Source organism: Haliotis asinina, chromosome 3 (assembly GCF_037392515.1).
Source record: "Haliotis asinina isolate JCU_RB_2024 chromosome 3, JCU_Hal_asi_v2, whole genome shotgun sequence".
NCBI lineage: Eukaryota > Metazoa > Mollusca > Gastropoda > Lepetellida > Haliotidae > Haliotis > Haliotis asinina.
In genome coordinates, this window is record NC_090282.1 from 22,108,042 (window position 1) to 22,135,799 (window position 27,758).

General features: G+C 36.8%; 1 protein-coding gene across 3 annotated transcripts; it reads right to left on the reverse strand.

The window, feature by feature from the left end:
• Positions 1-4,977: 4,977 nt before the first annotated feature.
• Positions 4,978-27,463, reverse strand: LOC137277663 (uncharacterized). Of its 3 annotated transcripts, XM_067809515.1 has the most exons (5): positions 27,320-27,463; positions 19,827-19,986; positions 11,830-12,591; positions 10,041-10,165; positions 4,978-9,537 (listed from the first exon to the last, which is right to left on the reverse strand). In XM_067809515.1, the coding sequence occupies exons 2-5, from the start codon at positions 19,867-19,869 to the stop codon at positions 9,424-9,426; spliced, it is 1,044 nt and encodes a 347-aa protein (XP_067665616.1). In that variant the 5' UTR covers positions 19,870-19,986; positions 27,320-27,463; the 3' UTR covers positions 4,978-9,423. The 3 variants fall into 3 exon arrangements, with proteins under 3 accessions (XP_067665616.1, XP_067665617.1, XP_067665615.1); XM_067809516.1 differs by lacking the exons at positions 19,827-19,986; positions 27,320-27,463 and adding an exon at positions 16,056-16,133; XM_067809514.1 differs by lacking the exons at positions 19,827-19,986; positions 27,320-27,463 and adding an exon at positions 14,845-14,911.
• Positions 27,464-27,758: the final 295 nt, after the last annotated feature.

A 27,758-nucleotide genomic window follows, 5' to 3' on the forward strand; every position in this document is an offset into this window, starting at 1 on the left:
TCAAACTGTATCAAGAGAATTGTAAGTTATGTGGACATGTCTTTATCAACAAACTGCAAGACAAAATGCAACACATATGACTTGTCTTACAAATGCCTACATTAAACTTGTAAACAATTTTTCAGACAACAAAAAATTAAACTGTAAATCAGTCCAGTTATAGCTTTTCATTCCAAACAATCAAATGAAATATTCTGTAAAATGTTGAACAATTATTTATGTATGGTGTATGACTTCCGAGTAAAGCGCTTTACAAAAACAAATCAACTGACTTCGTATTCATAATTAGTTCTATTCCTGGAGTGCATAGCCATGACACAAAGCATTGTCCTGATTCCTTGCTGGCTCTCATCAAAACACCTGGCAACAGTTCAAAGAAATACATATGATATGTCTGAATTAAGAACAATATGTAATAAATTCACATTTTTTCAATTACACGCAAACACAAAACTTCAGTGACCATATGTGGTAGCTACAACATTATCGACAGATCTTTGACAAGACAAATATAAAATTTACAGAAAAGAAAATGTGAAATTAAAATATAAACAAACAAGACAGCACTAACCAGACTTTGGTAAACATTTCTGTAGTGTGTGAGTGAAATGAGTTTAACTCCAAGTCAAACAATATTTCAGTTATACCATGGCATGTCAGGTTGATGTCGAGGAAAACATGAAGTGATGCAGTTTTCAACTATATCACTGCATTATAGCTTTACTTGCATGGAGCAAGTGAGTATGATTTTGTGCTGTTTTTAGCAATATTCCAGCTACATCATGGCAGGAACACCAGAAATGGACTTCACACATTTTACCCATGTGATGAAATGAACCCGTGTCTTTGGGTTGACAATCAAATGCTTTAACCACTAGACTAACTCACTGCCCCTGATTTGTATGGAATGCACTAAGGGATGTAGGGCACAGACATGTGCCACTTGGATGAAACATACAGCACCATTTCGGTGCTGACAAATCTTGAAATGTTACATAGAGCTGGTATGTAAGCCTACTTTCATAGGATAAAGACTCTATAGATGGAGCTTTGCACACTAAATCAGACATTGACGATTGGCCTACTCATGTTCCAAAATAGTTATCTAACACTAAACAGATAAAACAAGATTTATCATTTGCTATGTGCCTCAGTGACTCAGAGACAAGTGAATAAATTTATTTAAGACTAAAAAAATTCTCTGACACCAGCTGCCAAGAAACTTGCAGACAATACTTAAGTTGGATTTAAAAATACCAGAATAGTTTGTTTTACCTGTGTGCAAACACTGCTTTTCGGTGAACCATATACAATTCTCAAGGCTTGTAGCTTTTGTCTGCGAGATGGAATCTGCTTTGTCAGATAATCTTACACTGAAAATATATATTCTTTACCATGTTTAAAACACTACTGAATTTACATCAGTTGCAACTTTTCAAAATTAAGGGATTGGAAGACAACACAAATAAGACATTTTAAACATTATGCAAGTTTTGATGAACAACACATCCTTCACAAATGAACCATCAGAAAACTAAGGACAATAGTTTAGCATATGTCACACAGACACAGAACTCATGCATAAAATACATGAAAACTGTAACGACAGTATAAAGGCCTCAGGCTCAGTTTAATCTGGACATGTTGCATATTTCAAAGAGAGGGTCATGTTCTTCCTCTTCTTGTCTACAGTTACAAATATTAGTATTTGCATTGAACTGCAAGGAATTTCATCACATGGCAGAGAAAAAAACATCATCTGAAGCTGCAGAACAAATCTTTTATCTCAACATTCTAATTCCTGAATCACTAAACAATTAACATGGCAGAGAGATGTGTCACTTCATTGCCACAATGCAACAAGATGAAATATGTGCAGTCTCCATCACATTCACAAGGATCTTGACTGTTTTTTCACAAAAGATATGTATCAATCAAAACCTGAGAAATTAGATCTAAATTGTAATAGTGAGTGAGGAAGTTTAGTTCTACACCACGATCACTCAGCCTGGACCAGACAATCCAGTGATCAACAGCATGAGCATCTATCTGCGCAATTGGGAACTGTTAGTCGCCTCTTACAACAAGCATAGTCACCTTTTATGTAAATTATAATAATTCTGTGGAATAACAATAGCTGAGATTTACAAATTCACTAATTTCACAAAATTCTGTTTGCTATCAAAAGAACTTTTAATTTGAAACTTAATGCTCCAACATTCTCTAAAGGTATCATTTTCACATAAGGAGAAGGAACAGTGCATATTTAATTATAAATGCATATTTCTTCTGACTCACAAGTCACGGGGAAACCAAATTCAGATGAACTCTTGTTTCAGCTGAGAACTATATCCACCAGGACCACAACCACTTGGAATACAAGTGGATGTAAACACACTCATTGTTAAAACAATCACAACCCAAACAGTAGCAAAATGGAAAAAACCTGCAATAATGGAATGAAAAACCAAAACAACATGTGAACAAGTAAATAACAATCATAAAACTGTAGATTGTAACACAACTCTGTGCCTCTGTACTTTCACTTTACAAGAACACATAATGCAAGAAACTATAGAAGTGCGAATAAGATTATTCTGGCGGAATGTGGACGTTTCCCACTATTTATCAATACGCGCTGTCGAGTAATTTCTTACTGGCTCAGACTGATGAGGCAACCATCTACACGGTACTCCAGAGGTAGCTATGACATGCTCAAAAGACTAGATGACTGTTCACATGATACAAATTGGGTTTCCTTTGTTAGAACACTCCTATTTAGTCATGGTTTTGGACATGTCTGGCTCGAGCAAAATGTAAATGACGCAAATTATTTTATGCATATATTTAAGCAAAGATGTAAAGACATTTATCAACAAGATTGGTATAATGAAGTACGATCGTCAGACAGTGTTAATTTTTATTCTGAATTTAAATATTGTATTGAAACAGAAACTTATCTTTCGAAGCTTAAATTGATACAACTTAAGCGCGCACTAACTAAGTTTAGATGTAATGCACATAACTTCAAGATTCAAGCGGCACGTTTCACCAAATCTCCAACCCAACAAGATGTCTCTTGCCCTGTTTGTAATCTTTCTCCTGAAGATGAATACCACGTACTTTTTATATGCCCTAAATACTCAGAAATAAGACAAAAATATCTGCCCTACACCTATACCTACCAACCGTCAAGACAGAAGTTCTACATACTTCTTGGTACTAAAAATAGTGATCTCCTGTTTAAGTTAGCCGTCGCTATATACCATATTTTCAAGTTAAGGAAAATGTAAATTGTTAAAACGTATCTATTATTTTGATGTTATAAATGTATCTCCAGGTTACAAATACTGCTTATAATGTACACTTGTACTGTTGGTCTCATGGCCATATATACTAATAAAGATCTGTCTGTCTCTGTCTGTCTGTCATAATGCAAGAAACACCTATTTTGTCAATCCTAAAAGCTAGAAGATCAGGTTGCAAAACCACAACTCACGCTATCAAGATTAATGAATACATGGGACGTTTTACTGAATAAGATTTACTGTCATCTCATATGCACACACTCACAGATCTTACACATACACATATCTAAGACAGTTAGCTTCAAAGAATCTTAACAAAATTCTGTGCTGATTCAGGAGAGAGACGGAAAATAGAATATATCAAGCCTAAAGCTACAGGGCTTTAGCTAGCAGACACCATCAGAGCACACACCAAATATGTCACCAAAACACAGTACCAGTTTTCTTTACACTAAAGGAATCCTACTTTCAAACTACTGGTATAAATATTCTATTAAGTGATATTTCCTGATAAAGCTTCACCAAAGTAAAACATGTAACCTGAAATAAAATGTTTCAAAATATTTCTGCTAAATTCAAAAACTTTCTATCCCTGTAGTGTTGCCTCCCCACTCTGCAGGTTTTGTACTGTTTGTATGATGTTGATCAGTAACTATACTGAGGGTAACAAACAGGGGAACACATGAAAATACAAGTGTTCCACTATTTTGTCCATGTTTCTTTGCAAGCCTTGTATTACACTGAGGGCGAAAATCTTGTAAAGATACATTGTCATGAAGTAGTGCTCCCTTTTTTGTTTCCCTCAGTATATATACACACATATTTACTTAACCATTACTAACGATACTCAAATAAACCATTATTCAGATTCCACAATTTGGGAGCCATCATTTCATATCTTAATATCTCATAAAGCTAGACACAAATTGCGAAGAGAAGGTTTGGAATGAAAATGCAGTGCTTAGGAAAACTTATGCTTGTCAGAGTTGGAATAAAAACTGGAAGCATAAAAAGATAGATATATAGATATATATATAATCTGATAAAATAAAAATCAACAACAAGGCCTTAAACAAAGTGCCATATTATGCCACAGGAAGACAACAAGACAAATGATAACCATGGAAACAATGGGATGGACACATAGTTGACACGGACAAACATGTATACACAGTATATTGCATGTGTAATGTGATATGCATCTGGTTACAGGTCCAGTCTTTGGTAAATACAAGGAATATATGTACACTGGAGAAACACTGAGAATGATGGAATATTCTTACAAACTTGCATTTCTGGCCACAAGATTAGTCAAATGAGCCTTGGGCCACACTAATTTATGATATTTTCATAAAGAAAATATTAGTGTAGAATAAACATGCACATTTCTAATACAGATTTGACAAAGTTGAAATAGAAATTCTGAGCCTAAGGATATAAATAATGCACATTTCTAAAACAGGCTTGACAAAATGGAAATTGAAATTCAAATCCTTCTGACATAAACATATTATCATGAAATCAAAATGAAGACTCAGATTTGAACATGCTCCTGGATAGGAAGACAAGCAACTACCTTACATCAACCCTGTGAGAACATACTGGCACACTGACTATTATTATTATTAATAATAATATATTTAAAATAAACAAAATAATCTGGTCTGGCTTTTCGTTTCTATGGCATTAAACCTGATCATCAAATGGAGAAGGAACAAGATGTTCAATAATAAAGTTATCTAAAAATATTCAAAACATTATTTATGTTATATATTTTCAAGATATAGAATCACAACCCTTGTAGAATAATTTGTGGACAACAGCAAACATGATATTGCATGAGGTTAGTGATAAAAGGAGAAACAAATCTTTTAGACCTACTTGAATAAGTATGGTTTAAGATTGCTTTTAGCAATATCATAGGAGGAGTAACCAGAAATGGGATTCTCACATTGTACCCATGTGGGGGATCCAACCTGGTCCATAGGTGCTTAACTACTATGCTACTTCACAGCACCATGCTGTTTCCAGTGTAGTGATATCTATTGGTATATCGCCTTTTAATCGAATGAAAGTAGTACTCCTGAAACATCCCACAATGTCCATTGCGTTAACAGATTCCCCCTTACAAGTAATGCCTTTGAGACTGAAACAGCCTGCCAGCCTATCATGACAAGTATCATCGAACATCTTGTCCTCAGTTCCCTAGTGATCAGGGCTACAGCTCAGAGGGACTGAGTGGATCCTGTGTGGTCTCAGCTATACCTCATATGATCTTCTTGCATCATATTCTCTGGTCTTAAGGAATGAGTTTACTGGATGATATGACCTGATGGATGATTGGATATGAGTAATATTTCACATTATATACAGATAGTGGGATGAAATTATGACTTCGGAAAATACTGACATCATTCATCCTAAATTCTTCAAACTGCTCATCACAAATGTTATGCCTCTGTGAATATTGGTGACATATTATACTCAGTGGGTGGTCACCTGCCATTGCCTATATTTGCTACTTAGATTGATCTTTGACTCTACACACTCATACAAATGAATGGCAGAAATATTCATCACGGATGTCAAACAAACATGTCCCAAGTTATTTGACTATTACAATAACATTGAATAAAATGTTTGATTTCTGAAATATGGCACATTTGAGACCAAACTCAATGAGAACTGGTGACTTAAACTTTAATAACATGGTCACTTGTTTAACAAAAAAAATCGCTAGTTGGAGAAACAAAACTTGCCTCATACTACACTAATTGTATTGCACAACTACTCCGAATCAATCCAAATGATATGCAAACTCTGGATAAAACCATTATGATAATGACACCAACACAAAAAGGGCACTTTACAAATATCAAGGAAAATTGTTACAATCTATTTAATTTTCACAGGCTACAGATTGAGTTAGTTGCCCTTGTCTGATGTAAATACTACTGATGCGTATACTAAGACCACCCAAGAATGTTCTTTACTTCTCTTTAAAAGTTAAACATATAATCATTTTTGTTATAAGCTTTTTTAAGAACAATATCTCCTTTGCATTTTTAATACAGATGTAATTTCAAAAGCGTATTTCTTAATTTAACTTCAAATAAATCCTTAAATATTGTCAATAGGCTGGTCCATATAATTATTTCATCAAAATTTAGTAAGGAACTAATCCAAAATACTGAAATGCCGAAAGGCAAATTTCGGCTGATAGACTTAAAACAATTTTGGCACAGGCTATGTGGACAGCTGATACTAAGTCTATGAAAAGACAGCAGAAACTGTCATTAACCTGAAGTGAGCCCTGATTCATTACCTTGATGAAAGATCAAGAACCCTGAAACACATCAACAAATAATGAGGACACCATTATCCCCAAATCATTTCTTGCATTTATGTTCTGCCACTTCTAAACTAAATGCCTACAAAACTCTTGCATCATACTTTGAGAAAAAGGAAAAATACCTCCGGTATTCAAATAAAAACTTCAAAGTATCAATGTCCATTTTGTTCGAAGAATGATGATACATATGACATGAGTAGATGACAATGAACATGGAATAGGATCTGTGGGACACATACATAATACAGGGTTCACTTCTATAAAAATACAGTGCTGCATATATGTGTAACAAGTGGGCGATGGACTGACTATGTGAATCACTGGCTACACATTTATCCTCAAACACCAATCTTCCTTACATGCACCCTTGTACATAATCCTTAAATGCTTCAAATGTAAACTGTCAAACACACATTGCCAAAAATTGAATAAAATGGTAATCATGATGTTATTGATATAATACCTATTGCACAATTTGCATTAAATCAAAATCCCCTTTGTATCAGCCTGAAACTACACACAGTAGAAAAACTGATTTAAAATAGGCAGTGTAACCATGATGGTTTTCTGAATCAAAAACATCAAAAGATGTACAGCCACTGGGTTCAACACATTAACAAAATTATTTCAATCCTTTGACATGACTATACTTTTTCAAACATGTTTGCATTACAACATCTGTCTCCTGACATGAGGCTCACATGTTTGCACTAGCTGGCCTATTAGAGTTAACCCCTATTCAAATGAGAGTCAACACACACCTTTCATGCTTATTGCACTTTTTCTGAAAAATTCTTTTTTGCAAAGTGGTTGAAATTTGGTTTAAGAAATATAGGTTTAAAGAAAACATCAATTTTGCTGGAATTGGTAAAATAACTCAACATCCAAATAAAAAGCACAAACAAAAGCATGCTGACAATGTCAGATTTATGCAAGCTGACCATTGTAGGATTGCAAAACAGCACTAATCACTTGAAACAATAAAACACCTACAACCAGTAATAATCTTATTCTTGAAAACAGGAGAAAACTAACAGAAAGTATACAAAAACACTCTGTAAACAAGTCCTGCTCAGACTGGCCTACTTATCTACTGTTGTCATAGTAACACTTCTCACATTGCTATCAATAATGCTTAGCATATTCTGAATATACATAAACGTATAATTCATACTGATTTTCACACTCTACACATTTGAAAAGAAACCCAACACTTCTCAAGGTTGATTTCATGAAGTGTTAAATCTTGGCACATACAATTATCAAACGAACAATTTCTGATCTGTATGGTACGTTTTGCCTCAAATTTGACATATGTCAGCTGAGCAAAATCCAGGGAACGAAACCAAATCAACAAAGCATCACATGTTGCTGAACTTAACCCCCCTAAAGCTTATCTTTTTACATGTAAACTTAACAGATTTCTCTGGTTTGGGAAATGCAGTTTATCTGCTTTCTGCATATTTTTGTTTTCTTAACATTTTCAAATTGGTCAAAGTTGACTTTGTACCTTGGATTTGGAAGACTGCTTGTTCTACCGGCACATATTAATAGTAATGATTGCTCTGACATTGTTTTGATAGGATATATATATATGATATGTTTTTTTGAGATTCTGACATCTCAGTGTGATTACACTTGCTGTAAAACAACAGTTACCCACGAAGTTGCCTTAATTTCTGCCCTAAACAACAAAAACAACACATCTCTCACATAGGTCAGTGTGACCTCCTTCATTCATATCTGTAAACATCAGCACCATCGGAATAGGACATATCCATAGTTAGGGCTGTTCTGTTTCATGCAACAGCCCTGATCAATCACATAGACTAGCATATTTTGGACATACTGCATAATGTGGTCATCATCTCAGGGCACACATTGGTTCTTGTTTCACTGCTTTCAAGACCACAGTGTGAATTTCTGTTGGCATCATGTCTCCAAGAACATTTGTATCATCTGTGATGTTTCAGTGAAGACTTCTCCAAACTGGGATCACAAGTTTCTGATTTTGAAGTTCTTATCATAATGTTCTTTCAGTACTTCCTCAAAAGTCCCTCACGTGTTTGTTCCAATATTAATCAAGTACTTGTTCAACTGTTCTCCAAAGATCTTCCCCAAGGTTCATCAAAGTACCTGCTCAAATGAACCTGTTCCAAGAATATTCAAGTTCTTGTTCCGCTGTTCTTCAAAACTCTTGTTCCATGGTTCTTCAAAAGTCTTGTTCCATGGTTCTTCAAAGCTCTTGTTCCACTGTTCTTCAAAGCTCTTGTTCCATTGTTCTTCAAAGATCTTGTTCCACTGTTCAAGGTTTTGTTCCAAGACTTTCAAAGAACTTTGGCCAAAATGCATTGAAAAGGATACCAATGACTTACACATCCACAAATCTGCATGAAAGAACATCCCTCAGAGCAAAGTGAAACTTTACTTAACACTTTCCAAGACCTTGTTAGCAATCTCCTAAATGTCATCTGTTAACAAATGTTGCACAAATCCAGATGTCCTCCAGACATTCTTCTACAGAAAACTGAACACTATTTACCAAGGACATACCAACACCTTGTATTAAGACACCATGAACGTTCATTTCATTCATGCCAAACACAGATCTCAAATGTCCGATTCCAAAGGCTAAAACCATAGAAATAGTGCGTGGTGTTTGGTGATCTGGTTGGTCTACCGAGCTATTTTGCATGTACCAGAAGTAATAGCATGTGGGGTATTTGATGGCCTACATGCTGGGATAGGCCTACTCTGTGTGTGTCAGAAGTTAGTGTGTTTGGCATTCTCCCCAGCCCACACATTGGAGAAGGACATGCTGTCTAGGCTGTTCAGGAAGGAATCATTGTCTAATGAAACCATCTCATCACTCAGATCCTGAAACAATAAAATGAAACAATAAAATTTCACCATCATCAGACACTTGTTGTAACACTTTGAATTGAATTGAAATAAATCATTTGGTCAGTGATTGCTGAGGATAATTAAGAGCCTTCTAGAGTGTTAATTACTGTATCTGAAACATTGCTAATAATGAAACAAGTTACCAGTCTGACCATCTGATCCAGCATAGTTTTCAGACAGCAGTGCTTGCTTCAGCCTTAACAAGAGGTATCACATCATACAAAAAATTGTAAATGATTGCGTTCAGAATAGATTATCTTTGATGAGATGTTTTATAATTGTACATGTGACAAAGAAAATAACAAGAAGTATATCTTAAATTTCAGAAACCCAAATTTCAAGGGTACACAAATCTTTTTGACAGAAATATTGAAAGACAGTAATGTCTGTATCTGTCTGTAACTCTAAATGTCCTTGTTATAGTATACATAGATAAAATGAACATAAAAGTCAGACTGACACTAATGAAGACTGACCTTGGGATAATCCAGATGACCATTGATGTAACTGAGGGTGACATTGTCATCCCAGTAGGTGGAGAGATCAGCCTTTGACCCTGATAATGTCCGTCGACGTCGACACAAGAAGATCACCATACATGCTGAAATGAGGACAGTTTTCATGAGTTCATGAGGTCACAAGTGAGTTCATGATGTCATGAGTGAGGTCATGAGTGAGTGAGTGAGAACAGTATTTCAGTAAAACAACGGCTTACCAGCGTCATGTAAAAAAGGTAAGGGGAAATGGGGTTTAACATTGTACATAAAAATATTTCACTCAAATGATGATGTGATATGTGTGTATATGTGGCTGCATTTATTAGCCCAGATTTAAGCTGGTCTTACAGTGCTAGCTCACTGACATACCATGCCCCAATACCATATATTGATGTCTTTTGCTATGATACGGCGGAGATAGAACAGAGGGGTCTCATGTATGAGTAAATTCTAAGGTGATATATGTTTTAAATGTTAACCACTCAAAACCAAAGCAAAGCCAAAGCTGACAAACCCAGAAATACAACTGGGGTTAACCAAGTCCTTTACTGAGCATTGCATGCCTCATATGACCCACCTGAGTGAGTGAATTATGACTATGAGATACACAAATTGACTTTCCAAGGTGAAACTGTTTAACCTAATACTAATGTGGAAACTGACTCAACATGGTTTTAGATGTTATATTCATCACAATCAAATCAAGTATTTATCTTAGCTCCATTCTAAAAAACTGTAAAAGATAATGGGACAACCAACATTGGTCAAGTTCAGTTTGTACATTAAGCAAAATTGGGTGTTTACCTTTAACAACTATATGCAAAATCTGTCACTGTTTACACTCAGACTTTGTCACTTTAGATGCAAATATCAATAGAAATGTGATACAAATGATAATGTCACTGCTGGATATGAAGAAGGACCTACACTCAATACCTATGTAGTAAATAAGATTTGTAATACACTCTTTTTTGATGGATAATGGGGTCTTATTCCCAGGATATAATGTGTATTATGGGAAACGACAACTGCTCAGACCATTCCAAAATAACTACCATCAGGAAATTATTTTCTGAAGTTTTAATTGTGATTTGAAATCATATAGAATATTTGTGATGGCACAAAGAACGATCCTTGTTAACCAAAGATTAATCTAAAAATAAATCTCTGACAATATATTTCTTTTTACACTGTATGAGCAGCAACTGGCTGATAAGGATAAGGTGTGAGTGAGTGAGTTTAGTTTTATGCTGCATTCAGCAATTTTCCAGCTATATGGTGGGGGTCTGTAAACAATCGAATCTTGACCAGACAAGACCAGTGATCAACAGCATGAGCATCGATCTGCACATTTTGGAATCAATGGCGTGTGTCAACCAAGTCAGCGAGCCTGACCACCTGATCCCATTAGTCGCCTCTTATGACGAGCGGAGTTGCCATTTGTGGCAAGCATGGGTTGCTGAAAGCCTATTCTACTCCGACCCTTCACGGGTGTACATGGACAAACAATTTCTTTATTCAGGTGAGGCAATGGTAAAAGAGTCTTCCTTGACAACAATATAAAAATCTGTATTGAAGTGTCGCATCACCTGAATAAAGAAGTTGTTCACCCAAGAAGTTTGTCCTTACAGGATTCACTAACTTCCAAATATGCTGCTCCAAGAAGTAACTGGCTGAAAAAATAACTATTTTCATTTCATCGATCCATAACTTTCTTGATACTACTTACCTACAACAATCACAATATAACTTTCTTGATACTACTTACCTACAACAATAACAAAAACTGCAGCACCTACAGCAATGCCAATGATAGCTGGTGTGGACAGTTCCATATTGATGCGGCCATTATACTCTGGGCATCCAGTGTTGTTGCCTGAACAACTACCATTACCAAAAATTGGGGACGTCGTTGTTGTTGTCCCACCTCCAATACCATCCAATGTTGTTTTCGTAACTGAGTCATTACTCACAACTGTAGTCCTCTGTGAACTCACTGTAGTAACTGTAGTTGTTGATTTGTTCATACCCCCTACTTCTGGAGAATAAGACGATCCAGGTACTGTTGTGGATTCTACCACTGATGACAACGGGGTGGGACGGGCTGGTTGCAACACCAAACTGGTGGTTGAGATTGCACTGATTGAGTCATATTGACTGTCTGACGAGCTGCTGACATGGTGGATATCAAGTGCAACTGACAAACTTGAAAATGTGGTCCAGAATGGCTCACTAAAAGTCTGAAATGGCTCACTAAAAGTTTCACCTGTCACAGGCTCTGATATGTATGTGTCACTTGAAAATGATACGTGGAGCAGGTCTGTGATGTCTGCCAAGCTATGTGTTTGAAGCCTGCTAGATGGAATTGTTAGTGTGATGCTTGATCCTTGGGGGAGGCTGGAGCTGAAACTGGGCTGTATAGATGTGGAGTGGGGTGTGTCCGAAAGGGGCGTGTTTGTTGTGGATACAGTGGCGATGACATGGGCAGGGAGACATAGTGTCAACAATGTCACCACACACACCACGGTACCTGAAACAGTGAGACAAGAGTGATTTAGTGAGTGGGTTATTGCTGCTTTAGTATTTTGCTGTCATTTCTTCCAACAATGAAGATCAATTCAAACTCGGATCTTCAGGATTGCAGAAAGGGCTGGGCACAAGGGATTCTGATGCTTGCTTCTTATGACAAGCATAAGCTGCTGGAGATAAGTTCTGTACCAGATCTTCACAGTATTCAGCATTTCACTAGTAAACTACTCCAAAGAAATTAAACAGCCTATGTATTCACATACTTTACTTATTATGTCAGGTTATGGAAGATCAACTGCAGTAATTTTGAGAATCAGATACGCTAAAAGTGGGAGCAAAGGAGCAGTTAGTAGGGAGAGGACACTTACTATACTAGACAACAGAGTATAGTGCCTACAAGCCAAAAAAACACAAATCCTGGAGTTAAACCAACAGATATTTTCTAAAGAATGCATCTCAAAGCACATATTACCTTACAACTACGACCAAAGCCACCCATGTACATCATTATCATCACCCATGCTGATGAACATCGACATACCTGACATTTCATCAGACAGTCTAGCCAGATAAGGTGACGTGAAATGAAATTCACGAATAGTGCACTAACATAGTGCACACGTCTCTATGTCTGTGTGTGAGTCTGACAAGCCTGGTTTGGTAGTCCTTGTCCAGGTACCTTGCTGCATATTACCTCTCTCGAGACACAGTATAAGTTATATTGTAGTACAGCAGCATTGAGCCACCCATTCCTAACTTTTTGCCCTTCAAATGAAGTGATAGGCAGACAAACAAGCATCATCTTGAAATGATTAAGCAAGGATCCAAAGACCAACCTTCTTGACTCCAAGCAGGCACTCTATCCACTACACCACATGAGGTCTCTGATGAGGAAATATTTAAACTAGTTTGAACCATCTTCACTCATAACAAAATCTTGATAAAACAGATTCACAAGGAAACTGACCTCTGTTACCTCAAATATAATCAACTGTCTAAAGCAACATGAATCTGAAACTTGAAGATAAGTGAGCTGACTGTATACACTAAGTTTCAGGATACAGAATATACAAGGAGAAATCTGTTCATATATAACAAGCACTTGTCATGTCCAGATCATACCACCATCTCATAGCAATTTGATGGGGTTACAAGTACAAGGATTAGTACCCTAACACACACACAATAGGGTATTTTATCAGTAATAACAACTAAATGCCATTGGTAAAGATATGAATAAAGTCATTTAAAGATATGTTTAACACACCCTGTACTACTTATTTTCTTAAATTCACTGTTATGCAAACACTGCGTTCAGTACAATAACATAAAACTAAGCATTTAAACCAGCAGTTTTTATTATCCAGGTGACCCTGTTAAGCAATAACAGTACTTTTCACTGCAATAACACCTACCTCTAATTTGTGAATTGTAACATCAAATACTGGCCTAAGATTATCTCTTACAAGTTTAAATTGAATTACCAAGTGTTTCTCATTGAGTATATGAGAAAGTATGATAAAGGGTATTTCACTGACAGAGATTGTATATAGTATTTACTCTAATGAAACCTATGGAAACAAGTGTTGGTTGAGAGCCACAGTTCAAAATCTGGGTCACCTCAGAATGTCAGATTCAACCCAAGAAACAGCTGAAACCTACATGGATTCTCAAAGTTATTGCTTCTCTGCACGACAAACTGAGATGCCTCGTAAACTTCCACCACATACATGCACAGAAGGGAGTAATAAATGTAATACTAACAATAACAATACATGATGATGATGATGATGATGATGATGATGATGATGCACCTTTCACCGAGGTAAACTACAAGTCAGTTGGGATTAACTGTCAGTACATGGACTAATTAGGTAACTGACAAATCAACTTGACAACAACATGACTGCCTCGTAAATAACATAGAAAAAAAATTTAAACATGTCTCATAATGTTTACGGATGCCTTTATAGCATCCTTTTCAAATTATACTAATAAAACCTCACATTTTATACTTCAACAGTCAAAACAGAGACAGTGAGAATCTGTGATACTTGTGATACGTACATAAACAACCCTTTTGGCGTCTATTCCATCTAAGCAGTTCCATGGCTGTATTTACAAGACACAATACATATCACATGGGAAGTACAATAGGATCAAACTCGCTGCACCAAATTCACATAAGGTACATATCACCACAGCACTCTGAAATTCAAATATTTGAAAAAAAATAACTCCAACAGAAACCCACCTGCGTGCATAATCATGCTAGGCAAACACAGACGCTGCATACACAACAGTGTCGTAACACTCCACATCATTGTGTGACACTCTCACTGACACTCCTCCAAGCTCGAAGGACAGTGACTTAACTCAATACCACCTAATAATATCCTGCTGAGATCCATTCATCTGTCTTCTTAGCCTTGCCATTCTGTTCCCCCACACAGGCCATCATCCTTGAGTTCACTGTATTGTTTAATGTCAAGTAGTTACATTAAAAACCACTTTTCTTATCACTATTGCAACAATATTGTTCACATTTGCACCGCGAGCCCTAACATTGGTGTGTAAGAGGATGAGTAAGAATATAGATATGTCCTCTGCCCACACGAAACACAAGACTGGAGAGAGAAAGGGTAGCCTTCTGTGAGTGGTGTCATTGCTACAGAGGCACTGAAGCGTGGGTCGTTTACAACCATTGAGATACACTAAAGCTGACAGCGGAGGTGTGTGACAAGGTTTGTCCTGCTACAGATAACTCAGAACTTCGTTAAGGACTGACATCTTGACCTCAAGCTGAAGGCTAATGTGTCAGGTCCTGTCTTAGTGGAGATACTGCAGAAAGCTCAGGCATGTATACAGAATATGCCAGACATGCAGACAGAATCTGCCAGGCATGCATACAGAATCTGCCAGGCATGTATACAGAATCTGTCAAGCATGCATACAGATCTGCTGGCATGTATATAAAATCTGCCTGTCATGCATACAGAATCTGTCATGCATGCATACAGAATCTGCTGGGTATGTATACAGAATATACCAGGCATGCATACAGACTTTGTCAGGTCCAGTCTGCTGTGCCTGTGAAAGTTGAGAGAACCAGAGATGTGGTTGTTCTCACCTTCCAAGTAACATTAATGTGTCTCATTCCGAAACCACTTCACAAACCAGTACCTCAAATGGTTGGAAATTCTACTCATTTATTAACACAGCTAAGAAAACAACATTCTCAAAGTCCAATTCCAAATTACAATTTACTTGACCACTTGATTACTGATCCTACCTTTTCTTCATTTAGCTTTGACTTCACTTTGAAATACACTGTCAGCATTGTTGAAGCCCCATTGATGCTACAATCCTCAGCATATTTCATGTGTAAAAACAATGAGGCAGTGATTCACATGCATTGATTTATTCTGCTTAGTGAGGATGAAGAGGAAGTCAGGCCACACCCACCTGTGTTTACACCACGCCTGTTAGACATTTATCACCCACAACAATGCAGGGTTATCTTCGTCTCCTCAGCCTTCCAATTCGTCACAGAGTTTTGCCTCTGCTGGATAACATGTCCGTATATCTTCCTTCTCATTAGAGGACCACAGAGCTGGATTCCTGTTTATCATGTCCACATGGGCAGACAGGACCAGGCAGGGCCAGGCTACCCATGTCTGACTGATGCATTCCTCATGCACATTACTGACCTACTCCTTCATACTGTGCTTGTAAACTTAATGAGCATTGTTTGCCAACCCATATCTATCAGGGCTTCATCTGCCATTCCAAACTAGGTAAAATTGCCAGTTTGAGTAACATACCACACAAACAAACTTAAGGATCATAGCATCCTAACAACTAGTCTCTAAAATGTACATATTTCGCAGGAAAAAAACAAAAAATAAAAGAGTTCATTAGAAAAATAGAATATAATGAAAAGGAGTCATGAGACTTTCTTCATTTGACATGAACTTTCTTCATGAACTTTTTTGTTCAACACTGATGTTATTTGGATCAAAGTTTACATTTAAAACTTCTTATTTTCATTATTTTCCTTTTTCAACATTATATTTTCACATTGCTTTCCTTCAATGGAACTGTATAAATTTACATTAAAGCCTATGTTTCAATTAACCAATTATCAGTGATATACAGGTCAAGATGGCACATCTATATTTACACAAGTAAGGAAATTTTTACATCCTATCTGTCAAAGTTTACTGTAATTTCAAGGCCTGAATATTGGCTTCTAAGCAGGGATTCAATCCTATACATCTCCCAATTTCGACAATCTTACACTGAAAGTACATTCCCTTACTTTTTTTAACAGTATATGATTAACATTTAAAGATAAAATGCTCAAAATGAAGCCTCATGTTCTGGAGTATTTCGAACTAAAATTGCTTGGAAAGGCTATCAGTATTATTAACACTGTCACAACCATGGGTACTCCTTTTATGGAAACAGACAAAATTTTAAAATACAAAATATAACTTTCAGTTTGCTGATAAGAGTTTTCATATCTACTTGTAATCTTAAAGATGATATTTGGTGCTAATGGCATCTTGTGGTGTGAGAAAAGACAATAATTTACAACTGTCTCTGTTTACTTGGACCTTGAAAAAGGAAGTCTATTGCTAAAAAGTTCACAAGTTCTCAATTTGAAATGACCTCGACCACAAATTAACCTAAACACAAACTGAATTAATTCTAGTCATAAATACAATTGCTAGCTCCCTCAGACCATTCTGCCTCAAGGATCATTCACAACACAAAGTCGTAGAATGACTTGACGGTGAAGATTCAACTTTAATGCCCTTCCCTTAGGATACGTACAAAATATCATCTAGGGCATCTAACCTCTTATGTATTTTAAGGCATTCAGGGTGGTCATAAAGCACAAAACCAAAACATGACGTACTTCAATAAAAGTCATGTTCACAACAAAAGGTATATATCATTCTATCATAAAATATACCATAATGCACATTCAAAGGTCACCAGAGTAGTTTAATAGCTCCATCCTTATCACAGATAGACAGGTTCTAAGCACATACAAGTCACAGTTCATTACTACCCTGGATAACAAAAGCTGCATAGACACATGACTTATCCCACCAGGTACCCAGTTTAAGCTGGATGAACAGAGGCAAAACTCACTTTTCATACAAGTATTAAAGCCATATGTGAAGTCACAATATGCATAAAAACTAAAAAAAGCTGCAGGAAACGGCAGTCCACAATACCCATACTTTACGACTGACCCTCAGTTGGGGGTTGTGAGACAGCCTTGTGAACAAAGCATTTGCCCATCATGACAAAGACACGGATTTGATTTCCCATGTGGGTACAATGTGTGAAGCCCATTTGTGATGTCCCCTGCTATGATTTTGCTGGAATATTGTCAAAAGCCATGTAAACCCATACTCACTCCCTCACCGTCAGTCAGTAGGGCCTCCTTGCACAAAGCACTAAGGTGATCGTAAGTCACTAAGGTGATCGTAAGTCACTAAGGTAATCTTAGTGCAGTGTTAAAGAATGGGAGTTAAGGTTAACCTTAGTGAAGGTTGCCTTGTTACGGAAGCCCCAGGTTGTTAAGTTCTACTAAAGGTGACTTTTACTTCAGTATCCCTGACATACATTTAAAGCTTCTTAACCTTCAGAATGACCTTGACCCTTTGTCTGTATTGATAATTTCCCCGAATAATGGAGCATGCTTGTTATGACACCAAAACTGAAACACATTTGTTTGTTCAGCAACACTTCAGTGAGTATGAGGACATCATACAACCAAGGTGTATTAGTGTAGATATAACTTTTCTGGGCACTGGGCTGATTACATAAAACCTTTCATGTAATACTACCTTTCAACATGTGTTTGACTCTGAGGGTTGGACTGCAAAAACATATTTAAGCCAAAAAATGCCATTCACAACACTTATGCAAAAATGTAAAGATTCTATTCTTATCATAACTGATATAAATAAAGTAAGTATGTCCTACATGAAAAGCTTACCTACCAGAACATGTGGAGCTCACATACTGAACATGCCATACAGCAATGGAAGCTCCCAGCCTCAGGCAGACATGTCCCTCTTTACATTAAAGCTATCCTTCATCTGAGACAATTTACACCCATAACCATATATTTTCCGAAGAACAAATTTATTGTGTACTTTAAGACAAGTACGGGTCGAAAGCTCTGACAATGTGGGAATTCTTCACTAGCCGGGAGACATGGGGCTTACTCTCTGTTTTGAAAGAACAAGTGGCTGATTCCATTACATATCTTGCAAAGGCTATATACCAAAGTTAAGACAATGTGTCAGAGCTCATTTTGGATCGGTTGCTAATGGAACACATCTAGATATTGGAATCTCTAATAGTCTATTGTCAGTGGACTTCTGGCCATGGCATCCTGCTGGATGTATTCATTTACATCCGAGTCAGAATGATGGAAACAGAAAAAAAACAAACCCAAAACAAAAAATCACAACATAAACCCCCCTTCCCACAAAAATAAAAGACCAATATAACACCCACACACACACACCCATCCACCCACCCACACACACACCCACCCACACACACACCCACCCACAAATATATACATATATATATGTAATGCTGCACCCAGCCACATGGCAGTTAAAGACAGGTACCTGTAAGTAACTACGTCTGGACCAGACAATCCAGGGACTGATATGATGAACAATGGCCTAGGCTGTCAGGATATGATAATGCATCATCAATCAGGTCACTGAGTCTCACCAGCCAATCTGGTTGGTGGCTTATAAATCATGGTGACCCCACTCACACAATACTGACTTGGAGCTTGTCTTATCCCCTTAATCCTTTTAATCCCAAGTGCCATGCAGGTTTAACAAGACTCACCACTATGACAGAGCAATGGCTCTAACACATGGCCCGCCCTTCTATGAGCCAACCCTCTATATTAGACCACACAAACAGTCATATTACATACCATCCTAAACAATTTAAGGGCTTGACAGTTTTTTTTCTATAGTAAAATAAGAAGGGTGTTTCTTTAACTTTATGTGAGCAGCATAAAGGATACATCATATAAACAGTGACTCTGCAGAGACCTGGTGAGCAATCAAACTTAAGGTAAATATAATCAAAAGTGAACAACTATATTTTGGCTAAACAGAACATAAAAAGCCAGTAGTTGCAGTGAAGTGAGACAGGCTACGTGAGGAGGGTGATACCTACCGATAGATGTGAGCAGCGAGCCGGCATGGGGGATGCTCTCCATGGGACAGGTGAGGGAGGCTGGAATGTGGCAGCAGCAGCAACAGCAGCAGCCGACTCCGATGACGGACCAGGTAATTAGGTCACGCTCATCTCACCACTGCCATATGGCTTCTACCACCTGAAATGTATGATGGGTCATGCGTACATAAGTGATAGTACTATTGGCATGTGTCACTGCATTCATGCTAAGGCTCCATACATGCTTGACAGGCACAACAACAGAGTTTGACTGTATTAATCATCTGTTCTGACTGACTGTGACACTGGAGTGAGTGAGTGAGTGAGTGAGTGAGTGAGTGAGTGAGTGAGTGAGTGAGTGAGTCTTTTGGCAATATTCCAGAAACATCATGGTAAGGGATACCATATTCTACTCATGTTGGGAATGAAACCTAGGTCTTCGGCATGACAAGCCAATGCTTTAACCCCTTGGCTATCCCACCACCCCAAATATCTGCATGTGAATAATTTTTAAAAATGTGAGTATCCCAAAGTCACACATTTCCATATTGGAAGATAATGTTCTATCCAGTTCACAGCATAAGCTGGCAAACACTTACATAACAGAACTCTAAATTATTAATATAATTGAGTGCTAGTCTTATGGCTTCTCACAAAGTCCAATGTCCTGAGTGGTCAGTTGGATTACACAAGTTAATCAAGTAGTTATGACAGACACCAACTGAGCATAACAATGTCTTCACTTTTGGCATTCTTGTCAAATGATCTTATAACACACGCGAGACACTGTTCATACACAAGACAATGTCTAGTACAGGAACAGCAGATGTGAATACATAGCTTTGCTTATTTATGTCAAGTAATTACGTTGACTCACGATACACAAGAAAGCATTGTTTTGAATTCTTATTTTTGATTTAATGAATGTTATGTAGAAGAGTGAGTGAGTTTAGTTTAGAACTCAGCAATATTCCAGCTATATGACAGCTTTCCATTTATAATCGAGTCTGAACCAGACAATCCAGTGATCAACAGCATGAGCATCGATCTGTGAAATTGGGAACCAATGACATATGTAAACTAAGTCAGCAAGCCTGACCAACCAATCTCATTAGATGCCTGTTATGCCATCTAACCCCTGTTATGGGTTACTGAAGATCAATATTTAAACCACTGACCTTCGTGGGCCATAAACGTAGAAGATGACAATTCAACTAGTGTGGGCCAGATACATGATCATTCTGTCACAGGCCTGCAGCTGTCCTTATTGTGAACAATGCCTGACCACACACTGCCCACCTTTGTCCATTTATAAAAACAAAGTTTGAAGGATCTCTTTTAAGGCAGAATGATAAAAGGGACATAATTTCTAGAACATATCTCTAGTATCCATCATACTATACACTAAGGCAGTTATGATTCACTTGCTTATTTGGAGAATTAAACCATATTTCTTCATGAATTTGGTTTGTTGTTGTTATTTGAAATCACTAGAAGACAGTGTCTATTCTTGAAATTGTTTGTTATATATCATAGTGAGTTGAGACATGCCAAACGGAGTATGTCTGAGCTTGGCAGGATAATACTAGTCAACACTTTTGCTTTGTTTACAATGTAATGTAGTCATTACCATGACAACTTAACAATTTGTCTAAACATGTCAAAACAATGCACTTTGTTATGCTTCAATGAATATGCATCATAATTAATACATCAACTGCTGACTTGTTATGGCATTGGTGGAAAATATTTGTATTAGTTACCAAATATTGTTGATATCTGATTCAATGTGGTGTCATTTGCACCCAAGTACTGGTAGTTCTGCTAGTGGACAATTCACCTATATTAATTATATCACATCAATACAGACATCAAACTGTCAATTCCATCACTTCTCTTTCAAGTCTTCATATAAGTAAAACATCCAACTTCATTCAACTCTCAGAGTCAGTCTTTTCAGCATGAAAACCATCATCAAATGGGCAATGTCTACTAACAACAATTGCAGACAATTGTAAATAACTTGCCATCCAAGAATCACATTTCACCCTATTTCAGCGATTGAAACTGCCTGAGTTTGGAGTCAAAATTAGGTTCTGGCTGTGTGGAAATAATTTAAATAGGTATTCAAACATTGAATCAAAATCGTGACAATAGCTATCGAAAATCGATACTGGGGTGTCAAATATGTTTTTCTATGAACTGAACTGAATCACTGAAGCCCTAATATTCAGGGACCAAGTGTAAGTCTACCACTGAGAATAGTAAAGCTTGTACAGTAAGAACTTACTGACCTGGATGTCAATACAGCAATACAATTATTAGATATTTCATGATCAAGAATGTTCATAGGGACTTCATTGTTAACACACATATCATGCTGGTGACTTATAAACCCTCACCACAAAAGATAATGACCTCCAAATAGTAAAATCTACAAATATCAAATCACAAACAAAATATATTACTAGTACTACTACCTTAAAAGAATTCTCATCCATGTTCTACATGTTTTAAGCAGTCAGTAATACTCATTACAGAAGTCGCAGCTACAACTCTGAGATGTCACTTCAGCTGTGAACACCAAGATGTCAGTCCAAGGTCACTGTCCACCGCTGAGAAGGAAATCTTTCTAGCTGCGGGCCCATTTGCCTAAAGCTTGCTATCATGATCAGAAAAAAGTACTTTCTAAACCATTCCCACCAGGAAACCAGCATGTCTTAATGACCTACTCCTGACGAGCCAAGCAGAAACATGCCATTAGCCAGAAAAGAAACATGTACAGGTATTCTAGTGACAATGAAAACTGCAGTCATCAGTTTCAAATATGCCTTTAAAGTGTTTTCAATTTCAATGAAAGTTTGATACAGCCTGACTTAAGCAAAAGAAAATTAGATGTGTTGCCTTGTGAGTTCAAAACTAATAGCACGTACAGGGAAACAGAGCTTTGTTACAGAGGTTAATGTATAATATTTGAATTTAAACATCAGTTCTCATGAAAGAAACATTTGGTTAAATTTACTGATATGTGATTGTAGGGGTTGAAATCAGAATTAACAAAATACTAAACAATAGTAAGTTATTCAACCATATGGTGTGCCTGTGTAATCAAATCATTGCCTTTGGTGTCTATGCAGTCCTTGAATTTTGCCTGAAAACCAATTGTGAGAACCGTTGTAAGGTAACAAACTAACGTGTAGAATGAGATCATATGACATGGCAAGATTAGACAAGTTGCATGAATATTGCCATTTTAACAATTGCTACTCACAGTATGACAGCTCATTCATGCAGTATTATCATTGTTTGTGTTCTTTCAGTGAGTAAGTTTACTTTTACGACCCATTTAGAAATGCTCCAGCAATATCACAAAACAAATGGGATTCACACATCGTATCCATGTGGAGAATCGCATCTGGGTCTTCGGCATGCCAAGCAAACCAGACTACACCACTACAGTGTGGTCCTTAATAAACACTGTACAAGCAGTATATAAAATAGTAACATAAGGGGTTATAAGAGCCTTCAATTCCAGATGTCTGTTATGTTGGAAGATTTCGTTATTTCATTTGACGTGACAAACACTTTGTTATGTGTTGCTGTTTTTTCAGTATTAAAGATATAACTAAAGGTACAACCCAGGGGCGGTTACAGCTTTTTGAGAAAGCGAGTTTCAATGGTCATTTAACAAAATTTCAGGACAAAAAGAGGGGTGCGCACCTCACCTCTAGATCCATCAATGCAACCTCACACCAGATACATACATATCTATCTTGTTCATATAACTCAACACTTTGTTGTGTTACTGGTATTATAAGGGAGTATGAAAGTTATTGTGTCTGGACCAGACAATATGGTTGACTGACATTATTAGCAAAGATCTACACAGCTGGGATACAACTAATTAAGTCTGCAAGCTATTTTTTTTCTAGACACAATGGTAGTTTCCAAATTAAGATCTTCCAACAACTGCATTCAAATTTATTGTTTTATTATTGTCTATATTCACTCAGTCATGTGCAGGTAACTAATATCTCTGAACAAATTACACATAACAGAATTTTTCTATAGATCTCTACACATATGATACATTTAGTGCAATAGACAATGCAACAAAAATTGTGAATACAGTCGAAACCCATTTATCCGGACGTTTTGGTTTCAGTCGAAAATCGTCCGGATAGCGAGACGTCCAGTTAACTGGATCAAACAAGCAAAATGTGAAAATTAAGTGAAAGTAAAAAAATTTTCACGTACGTATATCAATAAATCAACAGTCAATAGTAATAACAGTGAATCATCATAACATATAAGTGCACCGATAACACATGCAAGACGGAATGCAGGTTACCATTTGTCAGGTTGTCTGGGATGTAATCATGTAGCGTGTGGAGCTTCAGATGTAAGTTTCAAAAAGTTTCTATTTTGCCAACTGTATGTTTTTTTTAAATTTCAAATGCCCTAAAAACATATGACATCGCGTCAAAGTTATGCTGTCTGCAGAAAGTAAACTTCCGGACGGGACCACATGACTTATATCATTTAATTATCAATTATTTTTAATTTGCATCACGACAGATAGCAGGGGTTGATTTATAATACAGTACAATTACAGTGTAGTTTACCTTAATCCCCCTTACCTCAATCCTAAACATGTGTTTTCGTTCCTGATGAGATGTTCTCACACGTGTCACTAGTGTTTTGATGGCTAATTAATCATTTCACACCAAATGCCTTCCAATAGATTAAGAATGAAATCACATAGTCGTGCGGCAAACGGTATTGATGTGACACATACACATGCACGTTGCACACATCTCTCAGTCCGGATAACAGGATCATTTATCAATGGAAATCTATGGGAATGGTTTGAAAATTCGCTGTTGGGGTCCGGAAGCGCGGGGTCCGGTTAACCGAGTACAATCAATGAACGTAAGTTTCGTTTCACATAAAAATCGTCCGAAAGGCAGGGTTTCCAGATATGTGGGGTCCGAGTAAACAGGGTTCTACTGTAGTCAGTATCTTTCATCACAGCATTTGTATTTACCATGTCTACTTGAGTTTAGCATGTTTACCTGAGTTAAGGTCAAATAAAAAAAATGATATGGTTCTGATCACAGATCTTTAAAATTTAGGGTAGGTATGTAGATAGGTATTTTGAATTTTGTTTACAGTTTTTTAAGAAGTAAAGTACAAACTAATAACACATTTATCAATGTGTAATTGTTTATTCAATCAAGCTTGCGGCAATCAAGTCAACTTTATCAGAATTACCGATGTCTGTCAGTGTTGGGGAAAAAACAATGGTTTCTAAATAGTTATTTTATTCATACTGCATAAAAAAATCGGGTTGGCTCCAGAATTCATGGGTCAGGTAACTGGAAAGACAAATTTTTTATTTAGGCCTGAAATGAAACAATGCAATTTCTCACTATGTATGCTTCACAGTGTATACCATAATAACATAGTTCACTCTCCAGATGAAAGTCCATAATTATTCTCGTTTGGACATACATAGGAAAATATGGTCCCTTTATTAAGGTCTTCAGCATGTCAAATTTAACTAATTAACTGGAAATTGGAAATTTTTTACCTTGATACTGATGAAAATGATTTAGAAGAACACACTTGATCTCAGTGATGCAGATAAATGGGATATCTTATGTTCTGCTTTCATAACATTTTATGTTGTTTTCTGAATGACTGAATATATAATGATGATCTGATGTCATACAAGTAATACCATGACAGTGTAAGTAATCGAGTCTGGACCCCAAAAACCACTGAGGTGAGGTGACACACTGTCAGCCAAATCACTTAGCCTGAACATCCCAAACATTTAGTTGCCTACTACAAATTGCTAATTTGTCCTCATATGTATCACAATACTTCTGAGAAGTATTGGTATTTGTACTGGGGTTTGTTACACTGAAAACTGCAAGTACTGTCACTATCGGAGCCTTAGCACTATATGTAAGTCATTTTATATTGGTTGGTTTCACATTAATTTTTTACTCCCAGTATGCATACGCAGGGCATGTAAAAATATTTCCAATTTGGTCATATGCTTTACCAGTAGTGTAAACATGCACTAACGAAAACAAATATCAAAACAAATACATTTTTTTATGTTGAATGCCAATGATCTCGATTCATTTCTGAAACATGACTGGATTAGTTAAATAATTAGCTAAATTTATGTGAACAAGCTTTTGAATGAACACAGCTCACCACCACAGTCCTTCCTGCACATTTCCTTCTCAACACTAAACAACACTATATTTGTTATGCAATTGGACATCGATCATTGAAAAGCATGGGCAACTGGATGTACGTACTCAGCCATGAATTGCTCCATTCATAAATGATGTATATAAAAGCTTTTGTTTAGTGTAGTGTATTTATAGCATCGATGACCAAACTGGAAATTTGCCAATCTCTATTTTCACACGCTCTGCGCATGAGCAAATCGAGTTGAAAAGTAATGTGAAACCACTGAAAAGTGCTAAGACCCTGTTAGTGACAGCACATACCTTGATGGCAGTTTCTAGTGTTACATGCCTCTGTGCCTATTTAACTAAGCAATTGGTCACATGTATTACTTTAATCATTATCTTACCTCACACATGAATGTCTCTTTCCGATTGGCTAAGCGTTATTCTATTCTTTTCAATGTACCTCGCTTACAGGCGATGTATTATTTTCAATGTACACCACTGGGAATTCTGAACTCATCTTGTGCTTCATGTTACTTCTTCTTTGCCTCGAATGACATTGAATCACGCATCAAGCATGGAAATTACCAATGTTTTGCAATTGAAAATCGATAGAAGGGAGATAACTCTAAATCTGTTTACCTTGTGTCATCTGCAAAATGGCGATTTGCCTCATATTTAACCGAAGTGCTTAAGCAGTTCAAAATTAAAATTCAGGTGTCCGGTAAGATAAATATGTTGTTCACTGGTTCCTGGGTGTCCATGGGCTCATGTACCCTCGAAGGTAAAATCATCCTATGTCTAGAAATAGATGATTTTTATAAAAAGCTTGACCTAATCCTAACCCTAAACCCAACATTATGTTAAATCTAAACCATACGCCTAAACCCTAACCTCTATAAAATAATGATAATAAATAGAATACATTTCAGGCAGGGGTTACGGGTGGAACTCTTACCTATCACCTCATTCAACCGTATCCCAAACTTAACTAATTTCACATATATTCACATTAATAAACTGATAAATACCTGTTCTAACAAACGTCTATGTTATCAATGCGGAAAACGTAGATTCTTTTCGTCTATTGAAACATGGCATTGTGAAATAAGGCAATTAATACTTTTACATCATAAAACAATACTTATGCCACAGATAAGTGAGAGATTAACAAGCTAATGCTAGTCGCACGAAAACCGAGCACCTGTTACAGTTTCATTTTACAATAACGGTGCCTCTGCGCTTTCGTCTTTAGACTAAAAATACCACGTTTCTTACCTATTTTACGCCCATTATTCCTCCAAACTGTACCAGCTTCGATGAAAACATGCCATCATTTTTCTTAAACCATGTGTTAGTCAATAATATTTGTTCCACCACAAAAACATGAAAACATGCAAGTATTATGACGGCAGATGCATTACTATCACGGGCAGAATGAACACGTCCGGTAACACGAGCGAACGTATCTCAGAAATCGAGGAGTATTTTACTGACGCAATTCCAATTGTTACAATGTTAGCATGTGACCAAAACGGTTTTCGAGATATATTTTCTCACTGCGGACCATCTTTTATTGAAATGCATTCGCGCGACGATTTATTTGTCTGAGAACAATGTTCTAAGTCATGAAATCACATAATAATCTTCATTTGAAGGAAATTATTCTTGACAGTTTTATACTAATCAGTTTGTTTTAAAAGTGGAAAGATGTTTT